The 16,629-nt window shown below is 30.3% G+C and overlaps 1 protein-coding gene across 2 annotated transcripts in view; it reads right to left on the minus strand.

Moving 5' to 3' along the window:
* The window catches only part of LOC126773565 (dual oxidase maturation factor 2), a 49,197-nt gene that overhangs the window by 1,166 nt on the left and 31,402 nt on the right, over positions 1-16,629 (minus strand). For both annotated transcript variants that reach the window (XM_050494520.1, XM_050494519.1), the window contains 8 exons: positions 3,969-4,145; positions 3,305-3,362; positions 2,238-2,375; positions 1,806-2,031; positions 1,096-1,307; positions 758-938; positions 464-616; positions 50-163 (listed from right to left, as the gene is read on the minus strand). In XM_050494520.1, the coding sequence (XP_050350477.1) occupies positions 50-163; positions 464-616; positions 758-938; positions 1,096-1,307; positions 1,806-2,031; positions 2,238-2,375; positions 3,305-3,362; positions 3,969-4,133 (1,247 nt within the window). In that variant the 5' untranslated portion in view covers positions 4,134-4,145. The remainder of the gene's footprint in view (positions 1-49; positions 164-463; positions 617-757; positions 939-1,095; positions 1,308-1,805; positions 2,032-2,237; positions 2,376-3,304; positions 3,363-3,968; positions 4,146-16,629) is intronic.

Genomic DNA, 16,629 nt, shown 5'->3' on the forward strand with positions numbered 1-16,629 from the left:
TTAAATCGTACGAGTTAAGAGCTCTAAGTGATTTAAAATAAAATATTACCTCTGTGGTGACATTGAAATTGAATTTGATGGCGGACTACTTCCTAGAGGTGACATTTTGATACTGGAACCGTTACCATTTATGCTTGAACCGAGACTCGATGCGGAATCGACACTGAAACATTCGATAAAATACACTTATATAATCATAAAGATAAAATGTAGCTATTCAGGAACTTTTATAATTTTGTACAAAAATACATTTGTAACGATAACACTACGAAAGTAAAAACTGTGTTGCAGTTGACAACGCCCACCTCCAAACTATTGACCATTTATACAGTTAAAAAAGTAATAATTGATTCACGTTTCAAACTAATATACTTTATAACTGATAAAAAAATTTCAGATTAATTGTTTAAAAAAACGGGTATATTAATAGCTCCAAACTTGCAAGGCACAGGCACCAACTCACCGATCTATTTGTCGCCTAAACAGCGGGTACCTCCACGGTGAATTAGGCTTTCGCTGTTCATGCTGGAAGGCCGGATTATCTCGACCTCCACTCTCATTAACTATGGACATCGATACCTGGCGTTCTGGATCCCGAGTTTTTGATGACAGTCTTCTGTGGTAAAACATGTGTAACATATTTTAAATGTGCAAACCATAATTCAAAACCTTAGAATTATTATATAGTTATTCAGACGTACATGAATTGCCGTTTTTGCTATAATTATAAGTTTATTAATAATTACCATTAGCTTACCTGAGTATTCTAGAAGGCAATGAGCTCTGGGTTTGTGGTCGCGCTCGCTGTCGACTGTCAACGATGAGCACGTGTCTGTCATATGGCGTATCGTAGTCAACTTCCAAAACAGTGGAGAACCGATGTGGCCACACCAGGTCCAAAGCAGCTATTAATAGTCCCACAACTATACAAATACCACCTAAAAAATATTGTTATGTAAAATAATGTAATATTGTATAATTAAAAAATATAAGCGATAAGTATTATACTTTGATTAGCTTACAAATCGCACGCTTTATTATAACGATTATGTGTAAGCTTAAAACAAATAAAGATTATTTAAAAGTTTTATTAACCTGCAGTTAAGACTAGCCAGAAACACCAGCCTAAGGAAAAAAACAGCATGGCTCCATCAATTCTTACTACTAGGGGTACATTTGGTAGTGAGGCCCAGTAACCTCCCGCCGCTGCACAAAGCGTAACACCAAGCGAAGCCATAGCATATGCTCCGTAACGTGGAACCACGACCAATAAAAGGTTCATCAGCAGCCATAGTGCCAACGCCGTCCTGGAACATTGCAATTAACTGGTTACGTTACGTTCTAGTATTATCTGATTTATTTAGTTAAACACATCAATGGTGTGGCGTTGCAAAGGTTTAAGCAGTAATTATTTTCGAAATACCTAGGTTTTATTTTAATTATTTAGGAAGGCAGTTGAGCAGTGCGCTCCTGATGGCGAGTGATTCGCCCTAAAAGAAATAAAACCACTTTCTAAATCATTAATGCTGAATGTTCCATGTCTTAGATTGTATTGTATGATCGATTGTATTGTGCTTGTAATTATAGTGACTTACTCACCATTCATACGGAAACACAGTGAGTGGTACCACCCAAGAAAACGTGCACAAAGTATTATTCCTGTCATATAACATCGATGTAGTAGAGAATTTTAGGAGGTTTAAAATAGGCTTTAGGTTTAAAATTTAGAAAGTATAATATTCATTATGTGTTTTGTCTGCATTAAATACTTAGCCACGCCACAACTAGTAGCCGTACTTCCATACCATAGCAATGTTGTTGTTGTGTATCCAGCTGCACGATACTTAGCTCCCCAATCAAAGCCTTCGTGCTCCGCTGCGAAGTGTTCTGCGACAGACAATACGGGATATGGTAGACCTCGTAAAAGTCCGGCGCGATACCATTCTTGTATGGCCCCAGATTCCTCCCATCGAAACTGCTCATTGTAGTCCACGCCAGGGTCACCTCTAGATACGTTGCCCCACGATAATGCTATAATGAAAAATTGGCTGTGTCTGTTTAACATTTTCAGTTATCATTTATAATACCATTATAATTAACTTATATGGTAAATTTCTAATTTACAATTTAATATAGCAATACCTTGGATTTTATAGAATATTATGTATCTTTAAGTTATGTTCTAAGAGTAATAAATTATCTTAGAAACTAGTTTTTAAAACAATAATGTAGTTTACCAGTGAGCGTAACATTGACATGACCCAAGCCGACGTGCACGGCGAGCCAGCAGTCTAGTCGCTCAGCGGAGAAGGCTTTGTATGCGGCGCGAGATACCCTCGATCCTGCTGTATGCCACGACGATCCATGCTTACATACTGAAATAAAATTTAAAATATTGTTCTTTTTATATTGTTATTTCACTTTATGGTCTGGTTAACTAAACAAATTTAATAACACAGATTGTTTATATTTATGAAGTAACTAAAATGTTACTTTTTCAAAAAATGTTTCAAAATCGCATAAAATATGTTTTTAAGTTAATATAATAATGAAAATATTTCACATAAAAAACTATAAAATATTATATAAGGAAAGAAAATAGTTAAAATATTTTTATGTACTTTAAATTTTTTAATTTGATTCATTTTGGTAACTTATATTTATGTATGTTGTACTGTTATAAATAACTAAAATATGAGTATATTGAAAATAAAGGAAACAAAAGTTAGGAAATCGATTAATAGAATCAAGTATTAAGTATTTTAAATAATGGCTGGTGCTATTCTGTAGAACTGACTTCGTGATATGTTAAAAACCGATTTACGGTCGTACGTTAATTTGATGCACGTATGTATGCTTTAAATGTTATACGCCATACTTATAGACGTTGCTTAGCGGGTGATTATTTAAACAATGTTGTCTTCTTCTTTCGAATGTTAAATCAATAATAACAGAAAGAGCGAAATCAGTGTTTAAAAAAACAGGAAACGTTTAAAAGTAAGGCATATAATTATTATTCTTATTATATAGACTGTCTGTCGTTTGACGAACGTGTTCCGCTGTTTACAAATCTGCCAATGAATAGAATGTTAGTATTGGCTGATTTAATAGCATGCTGATAATTTGTAGATTCAAGCTTTTATTTAACCTACCTGTATGTGGGTCTTTTCTTCCTAGTGACAATATAATTTAATATTCTAAATATTATTTGAATTAAATAAAAGCATGTTTTTTAATTGTTGTCATTTGTAATTAAATTTGTTAATAATTTATGTGATTACTGTATAAAGAAGTTATTCCTTACCTAAAATTACAGTCCCAACAAATAAACTAAGGGTGACGATCGTAAATGTCGAAAATCTCTGAAAAACAAAATAAAATTTGTAAAAAAGTTGTGAACTTATATTTATTATTAAATATTTAGAAGTTTATTAGATATTCAGATGTACAAGATTGAGAAAATTGATTAATGAAATTTACAAAATAATGATAGCTAATATCCTTGATCAAGCTGTATAGTCTTTAAGGAAACAAAAATAAAATGCTGTTCCTTAGGGATAATAGTATAATTCAAGGTTAATTTTAATTACCACGAAAATATTAACGTGATTTGAACATTTTAACGCAAAATGACTGGCCCGATAATGCAGTTGGGTTGCGGGTTAGATCCGCCACGAGTCTGGGTGTTTATTTCGATAAGTATGTTTTATGTATTTATATATTTATTCAAATCTGATCTGATATGTAGATAATACTTACTAAGCCGTATAATGATTACAATTATGTATTAGTAATAATTAACGAAACATAAAATATTCCGAGAGTATACTTAAAAACTGTCCCTCCAGTCTCCTCATATTGGTTGCACGTCAGTGTTTGCTGACATTTTTTCTTTAGTATTAATTTCAAATTACTATTCTAGTCATTTATATAATAAGATGTAAACAAAAGACGAAACCTTCTCTCACCTCCTTCCTGATGCCGGGAAAAACCGCCAGAAATGCGAGGTAAAGTGTGAGTGCGGCAACAAGCAACGCGAGCGCCGGTATGTCGGCTGCGACGGCTGTGCGGTTGTGATAAGCGTACAGGGTCGGCCCGCCTTCCTCGCGGAACGCGTCAAACCACCCCTTCATCGCTCACCCAGCCTGGAATTTACAACAAAAACTTTAATTAACCAATTTAAAATTAGTGTTTGATTATAAAAACAACGCGTATTCATAAATTTATATTAGATGAATTTAAAAGTTTAATAAAAAACATTTCGATACTAAAATATAAATTTCAATAAAATTTTATCTATTAAGTTAGTTTTATTGTTTAAATACTTTTTCTCAGATGGCACTCGCAAAGGCTTTTTATATTGTTTTTTTTTTAAATTATTTTACTGATTATTTCTTATTGATAATTCGTTAAAACCACGAAAGAATAGGTTAATTACTTTTAAGCATTGCTAAGAAGGTATGGCAACATGTTAAAAAATGTCGTCAAAATTGTTTATTATTTTCATACATTTTATACTAGATAGACATATAGTATCTTTTCCATATAATTGTCTAAGAGCATCATAATACATTTTTTTATAATTTTTTTATCAATTCGTCTGTTGGTGTATGCAAAATGAAAATTCCCCTAGTAGTTATTAAGATAACAGTGATTTATAAGATTATAAAGAAGCAGCGAAGGAGTTTAATTTATGATATGCATTCAAGATGGAATGCAGTGAAATCATATTTTTTCACAGAGTCGAATTATTATTAAATAAATATACAAGGTGTTTTTACTTAAGATATATATCGTATATTTTAAATAAACATAGCCGGTGGTTCACATTGTTCTTTTAAATAATGCGAAGATATGAATTGCAAAAATGTTCCTTTCATGAATCGTTCTTGACACGATTAACGCTATCCATCGTTACAATCCGATTTAAGACGCTGTTTTTCTGTTCCATCTAGAGTTTTAATTAAAAATTAATTTGGGATGAAGCAATTTTAGTTCAGATTTGATGTGTTTTTTATTGTTTAAAATATACCTTATTTTATTTTGATTTATACATATATTATAAAACTGAAGAGTTTGTTTGATTGAACGCCTTAATCTCAAGAACTACTAGTTCGAATTTAAAAATTATTTTAGTGTTTGATAGCCATCATGCAACGACCATAGGAGCGTAGCATCAATGCAAAATGTTGCAAAAACGGAAAAATTTATTGCTTTGAGAGCTTCCGTTGAGTGCGCTGCGTAGATGTTTATAGTTACGCAACAATCAAAACGGAATTGTTCCATATAAACATGGTATTAATTCTTATCTTAATAAATATGTTATTCATCACGAGTATTTAATTTTGAATAAAATTGCCCTTAAATAATTTGATTTCAATGAATATCCAAGGAGATATCACAGTTTTAAAATAATACCGCAGCTAAATAATGATCAAGTGCGCAGCGCGGAGGGAGGGTGTGGTAACGAGGTCTGTCGGTAGCTCTGCGAGGTAGCGTGTTGCGACTTGCGCGGCTCCGGGCTCATACGCGTGATCAGCTCCATATGTTGTGTTCAGCGAACTGCTTTTTTATGTTTTTGTAATATCGCAACGTATCATTATACTTTTTAATAATTAACATTTTTAATTATTTTTTTAAAATGTTTTTCAATTATTTCTTATAAATAAGTTAGTAGGTATTGGAATAGTATATGGATTACTTTTTAGGACACATTCTTTTTTTTACAGAGTAAGAGATCGACATGATTTTTTGAAAGTTTAATGGGTCGAAGAATGAGACTAATCTACTTTTTAGCCCATGGTGTATATATATTTACATAATTTTTTTGGCCTGTATTTTGGCCATACAGGCGCCCACAACGCCTGTTATAGTCATCGCCCACATTGATCAGACCGTCAGTTCTTACACATACAAAGTTCCACGCGAACGAAGTCGCGGGCACTGCTAGTATATAAAATAAGGTATAGTTGTATTTGTTGGTACCTATTTACAATTAAAGTATATGTGGCCTTTGTTAGCCAGTCAGATAATATCACGTAAAGCCTTAAATCAAACAGCATAGATTTTTTTATATACTGTTAGTTTTTATATTAAATCCTAATTTTATAAACAGTCACCAGAAAGTATAAGGTAATTATTGTTTTTAGTATATGTACGAATTTATATTAGTATTCTTCTATTCTATTCTATGGGTGTTTTCTTATCTGTTGCAAATATATAATATGTTTATTATCTGCTTAATTTATTGAGATATATATACTTACCATTGAAAATTATGAGTAGTTCTATATATGTGCCGAGCGTTCCTAAGCAACTGATACGATGCAGATGAAACTGTACAATTATTGATGAGGTTTGCGTGATGGCTTTTGACATAGGCTCATGGGCGTACAATAGGATGTGGCACAGGAGTCTTATCAGATGATATATAGGCATCGAATGTCGGGTATTATATGATATTTATTTAGTACATTAGTTTGTAACCGATAGATAGACATTATTTTTAGAATTTGACGGTCGTTTTTTTTGCTTACAAACGGTATAATAAATCAGGTATCATTTTTGATGCAGTTCAGTATTTTAGGAGGAGGAGATGATATCTTATTGTCATTTTATAATAAATAAGATCATAGATAATTTTATATTTTGCTTCCTTCTTCACTCATAGGTTAATGTTAATTTTCATGCAAATATATATTTAACCTTTACGCGGTAAAGCCTTCGACAAAATCATATTATAATGAATACATTATTTAACGAATACATCCTTAGTCGTAGTACAATAGGATTCTTGTTTAAAAAACTCATTTAGTTTGTTTAACATATAATATTTTGCTTGAAGTATTTAAAACGCACTTAAAAACAATTTGTTGGCCTTACAAACGACGAGATCTTGACATAAATACTTTTAAATGCAGGCGAAGGCGTATCGGAAACTACTTCGTATGCTCCTAGTTTTTGCTGACAGCCGGAAGAACATGTAATTGTTGAAATATGCGAGGTTAAAATACATTACAACAACTTGACAACTTCTTATTATTAGAATCGACTACAACACTATGGCATATTGAAAGGCAAATGTTATTTATTGTATTAACCTTCGCAAACGCAAATGTTATTTATTGACATTATATAGCTTGAGTTTAAATTATTTACTATATATCTAACGCCACTTCGTATTGATTTATATATATTTTATCTATGTTATTAAGAGGTACAGTTGATTGTAATTTTTGAAGCTGCTTATACGATTTCCGAATATTCTTTAATCAAAGTTTAAAGGAACCTTTACGATGACATAGACGACATGTTGAAATAAAATTGTTTTTCGTGTAGACAAATTTTGCAACGTACTAAGGAGATAACTATGTCCAGTAATGGATAACGACTGGCTGTTGACGATATCAACCGGAGTGAGATCAGCCACAATACCAACTGCTTGACTTACTTTAAGGCACGGCAGTGTAATCACTACCAATTTCTTTACTCCGGACCGCTATTGTTAAAATTTTCTGTTGTCGTTCGTTTAAATTGTTTAATTTTTTCGACAGAAAAAAAACCTATACTTTTCATTGACCTGACCTGGGATCCGAATTCGGACCCAATGTGCAACTGTATAAGCAAGCTACTAGAGCAATAAGACAGTAAATAGATTGAATTTAATACGAACATATTAAGTATTTTTTTTTAATTGTATTTTTTGTTCGGTTGTATATATCTTGTTTCAAATTAACAATGCTTAAAATAATTTCTTTGTTAATATAAATACAGACGCTGGCCTGTTCCGGAAGCAGCATCGGTCATTGAGCCTTAAGGTCGCTATACTCCCGGCCTCTATAGGCAAGGGCGACAAGTCAGGGCCGGTTTGAATTATAGGGTAAAAATAACGAGATGGCTTTGAACTTAAATAAATTATGATTTATTATGAGATAGAAGTTAATAAATTTACGCATTAGATATGAAAACATTATATTTTATATTAACTCAAACATTTTGTTAATAGATTTTGTCGAACCACGAAATTTATTTTACGCAGTTGGTACCTATTTAATTACATTTTCATTGAATTCGTATTAAATGATATTATTTTATGTCTCGGCATTTAGGCCTTCAATTCCATGAACTTTCAATATTTATATTGATATTCATATGAATGTGACATAATATTCTTGTTTATTAATTATCTGTCGAGTTTTTATTTCATATTTATTATTACTATGAGATGAGTTAGCATTTGATACAAAAAAGTAATTTAAATAATATTGTGGTCTTAAAATACTGCCATCTTCATATAAATAGCTACATATAAAATAGTTTGTCCTGACTTCTATCAACGCACAACCAAATTTTAAAGTATTTTGTAAACCAAATTTTAAGTAATTTAAAAAATTACTGAATCTAGAAAGCTTTTTTAAGCCATTCATTAAGAAAAGTTTTAAAAAAAATTTCAACTATATGGAGGAATCGGGAGAGAAAAGTTTGTATGAATTTTACCCGTACGGAGTCGGGAAAGGCAGCTACTATGTTATATATACCTATTCAGAATTCATCGCTGTACGAACTGATTACGTTTTTGGAGTATATTCATCTCATACATTTGTATTTACTAATTTCCTATATTAAGACTAATAATAGGATTCCAGTGATGGCCGGTCAGACGCAAGGACATTACAATGAGGATGTTGGAATGATCCTAATGTGACTTAACCTTGCCTTATGTTTCCATGTGTGACGTCAATTACGTGCTTAGAATATGAAAAACATACATAAAATACATTATAATTCATATTTATTACTGTAAAACGATTCAAGAACCTTGTTTTATAAAATGTATCTCATTTGAATAGAGCATAATTTTTTAAATATGAGGTTTATTTATTGAATTTTTGTACAATGTAAATTTGTTACCATATATTTTGTAATAATATTTAATAAATAGTCTATATTTTGATAGATATCATATCTCAAATGTTTAAAGCTTATCTAGTAAGTTCTTAATTATGCTGTTATATAACGCCTTCATAGTCCGTTAGCCTGCTAGCCTAAATTTGCTAAAGATATTTTGACTAATCATTAAATATTTCGTGTAAACAAAAGGCTTTTGTTGTTGACTCTCGACATACTGGCCTGCTTCTGCTTCGGCTGAGGTTTTCTACGTGTCTTAATGAATTTTATGCTAATAATTATGATTCTATCATTTTTATAATATTTTGCACACTTCTATGAATAATAGAAAATAAATAATAAAATTAAACGGATTTCGAAAATCATTTATCTTATTTATTATTATTGATGTATCTCAACTGAGGATAAAACTGAAACCTAAAAAATTAAGCACGCACTTAATTATTTTTCTTTATAAATGACGATTTTATTATAGTATACACAATATATACTACGTCCTACGCCTTTTTCGTATCATGCGTTATCTTAAACATAACCTAATTTTTTTTTTTGTAATGTGTTCGAAAGTATCGACTGACGGTCGAAATTAAAACCCACGTACAAAATATTTAAGGAAGATACTTGAAATAAATATATATTAGATCTTTATAAAGGTAACGTAGGTTGATTAGATCAATTATGATTTTTTATGTCAAACAAGAACAGTCCAAAACTTTGATTTTTTTTAAACAAAATGCCTTTACTGTGTCTTATGTTATAAGATATATGTACATATATATTACGTAAAAACTGTCTTTTTGACTTATCTATACAGACATGACTGTGCTTATGATCTTATGACATCTGAATGAATACGTACAAAGTTTTCATAGGCCAAAGGCGAACTAAAAATTAAATTTCCGACTAAGATTACATAATAATTTTTAATTCAATAATTTTACAATTTAAAAAAATATATATATCGTATGTCCATCTCGTAAATATAAACCGTGGTTGTAAAGATTCAATATAAACCAGATAAATAATTTCTTTGTAAATTGAAAATATTAAAAAAAACTATACATTACCGATAAACATATTTAAAATACTAAAGAAATTAATAATTCATATACAAAGGAATTAAAGAAAGTTTCTATAAGATAAGAAATTTTAATAATAAACCTACGGCGTAATCTCTTCAGCATGTTTTTAATTTAAAATAAAAGTATTAAATTAATAAATGCATTAAGCAATAATAGTTTCATGTCTTAACTGGTGGTAATGTTAAGACGTGGGATTTTTAAAGATTAACCGACCGTCAAGTATGACAATCTGTTTTGTCATGGTTTCATAACAAACGTTTGTGAAACAGTCTAAACCGCCACGTTATATTTAGACATCATTAATATTTCCATAAATTCTTATCATAAAATCTTATTGTATGATTTCTTAATGAATAATAATATAAGCAATCTGGTGAATATCATATCAATAACATATAAAGTTATTACCCCGAGTTACAGATAAAATCACAAAAAGTTATAATAAAAATATAAATGTTCCCACATATGTTTTCTTCTTATGTTATTAATTAACATTTAAATAAAAGATTTTCTAAATTTCAAACTATTGTTAAATACGGAACTTATGTTAAGTACTTATTATTTGTAAGCTTGTACTTGTCCTTGTAAAAGTATTAGCAAACAACAACAACCACAGTTAATGTTATTATGAATGGCCTTTAAAACTCACAGCTAACGAATAAGCATAACGAATAACTTGTACCGACGAGTGTATGACTTAATCTTTTATTAATTTAATTAATGCATGTAATACACATAATATAAATATATAATATGAACACATAACATAAAAAAGTAATGAAAAGTAATAGCATGTAAATGTGCCACTGGGCTAAGGACTCCACTCCGTTTGAGGGAAAGATTAGGAGCTTATTTCACTCTGGGTGGTTGATACATGTGGAAGATTTTTATCCAACACATGTTTCCTCATAAAAACAAATTAAGTGTACGAAAATTCAGTGGCGCGTGCTTTCTTTTATTGTATTAGGTAGGCAGACTGGAAAGTGTGCCACCTGAAATATTAACCAATCTTTACATTGCCAATGCGACGGGAACTAAGATATTTTGTCCCTTGTGCCTGTAATTTAACTGGCTTACTTTCCTTTAAAACCGTATATAAACAATAGTAAATTTTTCTGCTTTTCGGTACCTACCTAGACTTGCACAAAACCCTACCACACATTGCTTGGCTTGAACCCACAATATTCGTTTAAGATTGAGATGTTATCATTACTTCTACGAATTTTTTGTTTATATAAAATAAAGTAAAAATTAAAGTCTAAAATTTCAAACGAACATAATGTAAAAACATATTTGTGCTGCATTTTACTACTATTTGTCAGAATATTGATCAAAATTTCAATACTGGGTTGTAGTGTCAGTGTCGTCTCGAAGAGACTTATTTAATCTGTAGGTGAAAGTCACTCGCGTAATCACAGTATACAATACGGAAACGAGTTCTAAGATGAGTCGTTTATACCGAGTTCTTGTGGTACGATACAGGAGATTGAACGACTTGACTACTAATTTACGACTCTGTGTCATTGATCGCTTATTTAAATTAGATATTAACTGATATTATATTTATATATATCCTACACATTAATGTGTTTTAGTTACATTATAACATACTTATTATATACCTTATTTTTTTAAATTACGTATCTGAGTAATAATAAATGATAATGAGAACGTATTATCAACATTAGGATTTATTTAAGAATGTATAAAAAGCATTCGAAGGATACAGTACAGTATATTACTTATAATTTTTTGTTCAAAATAAATAATTTAAATGTGTTATACAGAAAATTAAATTAGCTCCATTTGCTTTAGAACGACGAAAATTATTTAATTTTACACTTTAATAGTGCGAGAGCCGGTCTTACATAACAGACATGTGAGTTCCGATCGAGTCGGAACTTGACCTTGCTATTAGTTCGCGAACAGCATCCGTTTCACCAAGATAATACAAATTATGCTTTATAGTTATGTTGGAAAGACATTACGAGGTTACGTCTTTTGGGTCGCCGAATTTCGAAACCATTTGTTGTTATGCTGTATAAAATATTGTTTAATACTCGTGTACTTCGAGTTGAAACAGTTTGTATTAGGAAATTACTAACAGGCACGACTCATAGCATCAGATTAGAGAAAATATTAAATCTTGTATAGTGTTTTTGATGCAAAGCATTTTGTGCAATTGGTACGCTTGGTTAAATATCACTTGAATCGGAGCTAAATCTAAGTTTGGTACGCGGATCTATTTCGCAAAATACATTCAGAGCGTTTACTAATTGCTTACTCGGACTTCCATTGCTTATTCAGCACAGTAATCATAAATCAAATAGGTGGATAAATGGATCACAGGCATCTGTGCGACCGGTAATTTTTCAAGTGAGTGGTGCTGACATTAGTGGGCTTCAACTCCACTGTAACAAGTTTGCATTGAGTGGTGCTTTGGTACAACCTTCTCAAATGACAGCCTAGCATAACTACCGACATTCGGTATTCGAGCCAAGGCCCAGTAATGAGATATATAAGTTAGATAGCCACACAAAGAGAATTAAGAGAATTCTGGCCTGTTTGTGCAGATAACGTCTCTGACTATGTAATTAATATTTCGATCGGGTTTATTTCGGACAGCGTTTATAAACGAGTGTGGTGGGTTTGGTTTTGTGTGAGACGATTAAATATTTGTTCGTTGTTCCTGTAGTCGATAATGTTGCTACACCTGGTCGGGTATATACCATATAATATAATCCCACACCAAGCACTAATGACCGTAGTTATAATAATATAATCTATATAACCTATAATAAAGTTTTATACTAAGATTCCTAATAACCGTTTAATTGCCAGCAATTTATTTGATTCAATTTATTCAACCTTGACATTTTATACCGATGCATGTTATCTATTCTGATAATAAAAGAAAGAGAATGTTTTTAATTTAAGTAGAATCTTATAAGCACTTTTTAAACATCATGTTATAGGATTAAAATTAATGTAAAGCTACCACCGGTTCGGAATATAGATTCAACCGAGAAGAACTGGCAAGAAATTTAGTAGTCACTCTTTTCCACTCATAAAAATACAAGTAATTATTATTTATCCTGCGTAATAATCGACGAACACAAACTCCCACTCGTTAAGTAATTATATAGGAACTGGTTTGAGTCCTTGACTACTAAGACAAATTAAAATATATATACAATGATGTCCTTCTAAAGGAATATCGACTCGAGGGCTAGGCAATTGCAATTGGAAATATTATATAGCAGAAATGTACACGGTTCGTAATGCATCAAATGATACGGAACTAATTCGAGGGTTAATACTTAGTACATTGCCTTTTAATACTGTTGATGAAACTTTATCGTAATCATACGTAAGTAAGCTTATTTCATAAGGCGGACGCTTGGTGGACGCTAAAGTTTTGTTAATAAGTGAGAATTATTCATAAATAGATGCATAAATGCATAAAATCTAACTAACCTGCTAATGGTAGGTAAGTGGGCAACCTTGCACTACCCGTTCTTACACAACCGGAATATATCATTACGAATCGCTTTAGAATGCACTATATAAATTTTATTATTGCTTGAAAATCATTATTACTTGAATAACAGAGACGAGTGAACGTAAATCACGTAATGGAAATGATATGTGAAGCAAGTGGTCATTATTAACCTCTATGTTAATATATAATATCGTAATTTATACCAAATTTTACTTACGACTTGATTTACGACTGAATTTTAGTGACAAAGCCTTTAAAGAAATTTTAAGGAAGTTCGTCATAATCGGTCCGTTCGTTTTTAGATCGTTCGTTAGTAAAAAAAAATTTATAAGACTATTTACATTAGCCAATACTGAATCTAAATATAATTATAGAGAACATTTTTATTAAAATATTTTATAAAAATCTGTAGTCTAATAAATATATAGTCTACATGACATTTTACAAAGTCATATGTATTTTAAAAGGTTATTTATAAATTTTGATAAGATATTTAAAAAATAGTTGTATTACTTTATTGTTATTGCGTTTGATTTTTGCATATTGAATAATATGAAAAAAAAAAACGCTGATAATATTGGAATTGTCGTGAGCTAGAAATCATAAAAATGTAAGTGATGACATTTGTATCAGAGTCTTTCTAGTGAATTTCCGCAAATGAGCCAGTTCGTGTATTAGATGGTACGCGGTACCGCGAGGTCACTATAAGGCCGCGAGTGACGTATGTACGACCACTTTACTATTCTGCATTAATATTTTAAATTTTGTTTACACATTTCGACGTAAGTATTAGCCAAAGACTTCTAAACAGATTGTTGTACGTGCAAGTATTTATTTTTGTTAGAAGTTGTAATTTTATGGAATTAGTTTTACCGTGTCATTTTAAGTTATTTAATATTATATTTTTTAAATAAAAATTATCCTAAAACAATCATTTAAATTGGCGGTAAATACTCAATCAAATATACAATGTCGAAATAAGATCAATTGTCAAATTAATTTTCTAGTTTTTGTCTCAATAACATACAGGCATTACCAGTATAAATTCGAATATGTAAAATGAAACCATTACACGACATTTCCTTATAATTTTGATATCAAGAAAACTAAAATTTTTTTGATTGAACACAATCTTTGTAATTATAATATACTTTTACATACACCATCATATTTATTTTTAAACTGTACTGACCCATGCTAAATCAAATAAAAGATTAGCAATTTTTCTTTATACCCTGTTAAATATTTTTCTTAAATATTTTTTATTACAATCTCTGTAACATTAAGTATACAAATAACATTGAAGCCTATTTCAAAAATAAAATGTAGCTAACATATGGAGGTACATAATAATTCATTACTGTCCGAGGGGCACAATTTAAATTCCACCTGTATCGTAATTATTTATTCTCAAATTAAAATAATTAAAACACTTATTTAACATCAATCTTAAATTGTTTAACTTTATATTATAAGAAGTATAATAACTGTATGTAAGTTATACACTATATTTAGTTTTTGTTACTTTTGATAAAAATATATAAGTTGCATTACAAACGTATGCTCATATTGATTTCGACTGTAAAATTTATATTGCTACATGGATATTGTCGAAGGCTTTAACAAAGCGGGCGCAAACCTTACTAAGTGATTAAACTGACAGGCAGATTAATACGATCATTTATCTTCGACAAAGGTTATTTTTCTTGTTTATTGCTTAGCTATATTTGTAAATATATCTGGTGGTAAAACTTCATCTGGAAAAAAGGGTGCTATACGGACAGCGTGCAGTTAAACCTATGGCGATATTTAACACGTCTAGTGATTAGCGGTACGTGAGAAAATCTCTATTTAAGTTGGACTTCGTTACTAGACATTATAACACTTTTGAATTTAGATTTAATTTAGATTTTTTAGTATTTAGATAATAAGAAATTAAATAACTTTTACTATCACGTTACCTCTAGTACTTTTCTGTTGCTATACAAAAGTAAAATGTATGAACTAGTCATAAAACATTTTACATTCAAACTAATTAGTTTAATTAAATGGCGCATTGTTAATGTTATTGTCGACCATTTATAGCGAAGAACATTAATCAAGCGCTGAAAGGAATAACCTCTAAATAAATCAAATCCAATACTGAGTATGTACTATTTAATTATGAAATTAAATATATTATATTTAGTTATATATTCGTATTATATAAAATAAATTATGACATGCATTTGGTAGGAATATTTTTCAGCAAATTATTTACGTGATAAGTTATATAATAGTTATAACTAAGCTAAAAACGTTAAAAAATGTTTCCGATACTTCTTTCTCGCCTTACGAAAACCTTCGCGAGCATGAATACAACAACATACCAAATTTTCAACGCAATCGAATGAATGGTATAGAATGTATACCAATGCATACTGCACAAACAAAGAAATCTTGATTTTTGTATGTAAGAGAGAAGATTCTGAAATTCAGTCAAATATATTATTAATATCACTGACGGAGGCTTGACCATATGGTCTGTTGCTATCTTTTGCTGTTTAAACGAAATATAGAATTTAGTACAGATAAATAAATCCCTTGTTAGAGTATGTATAAAGGTGGACGTAAAGAAGAGATTGTGTTTACATTTTCTTTTATTAAAAAAACCATCATTTATAAACTTTGTAAAAATATTACAGTACTTATGTAGAGTGAAGGGTATTTTATATTGTTGTGTCGCCTTCATCGATATTTAAGTCACGAGTTTCAAGTTCGTGAGCGACAATTAAAACTGTAATAGATTTTATTATTAAAATATTTGTTCAAACTAAATCGATTTAAAAAATATATTACGAATTTTATTTATTTAATATGTTTAAATGATGTATTAAAAACATTTTTCTTAGTTTATTTTTTTAAAATACATCCATTAAGGATAACAAATATAGAATCATTCCTTTAAAGGGAGAGTGATGAATTAGTTCTAAGATCGCGTTATTAAAATTAGTCATAACTTTCAAAATCTTATTCAATTACAGATTACCTTAATAATATACTTTACGATTGGTCATTGTCAAAGTGAACACAATATTGCAACGTTGGATAAGATCAATAGTTGACACATCATGCTATTATTTTTGATTTATCGTTTGC

This window comes from Nymphalis io, chromosome 15 (assembly GCF_905147045.1).
Source record: "Nymphalis io chromosome 15, ilAglIoxx1.1, whole genome shotgun sequence".
Classification (NCBI taxonomy): Eukaryota; Metazoa; Arthropoda; class Insecta; order Lepidoptera; family Nymphalidae; genus Nymphalis; species Nymphalis io.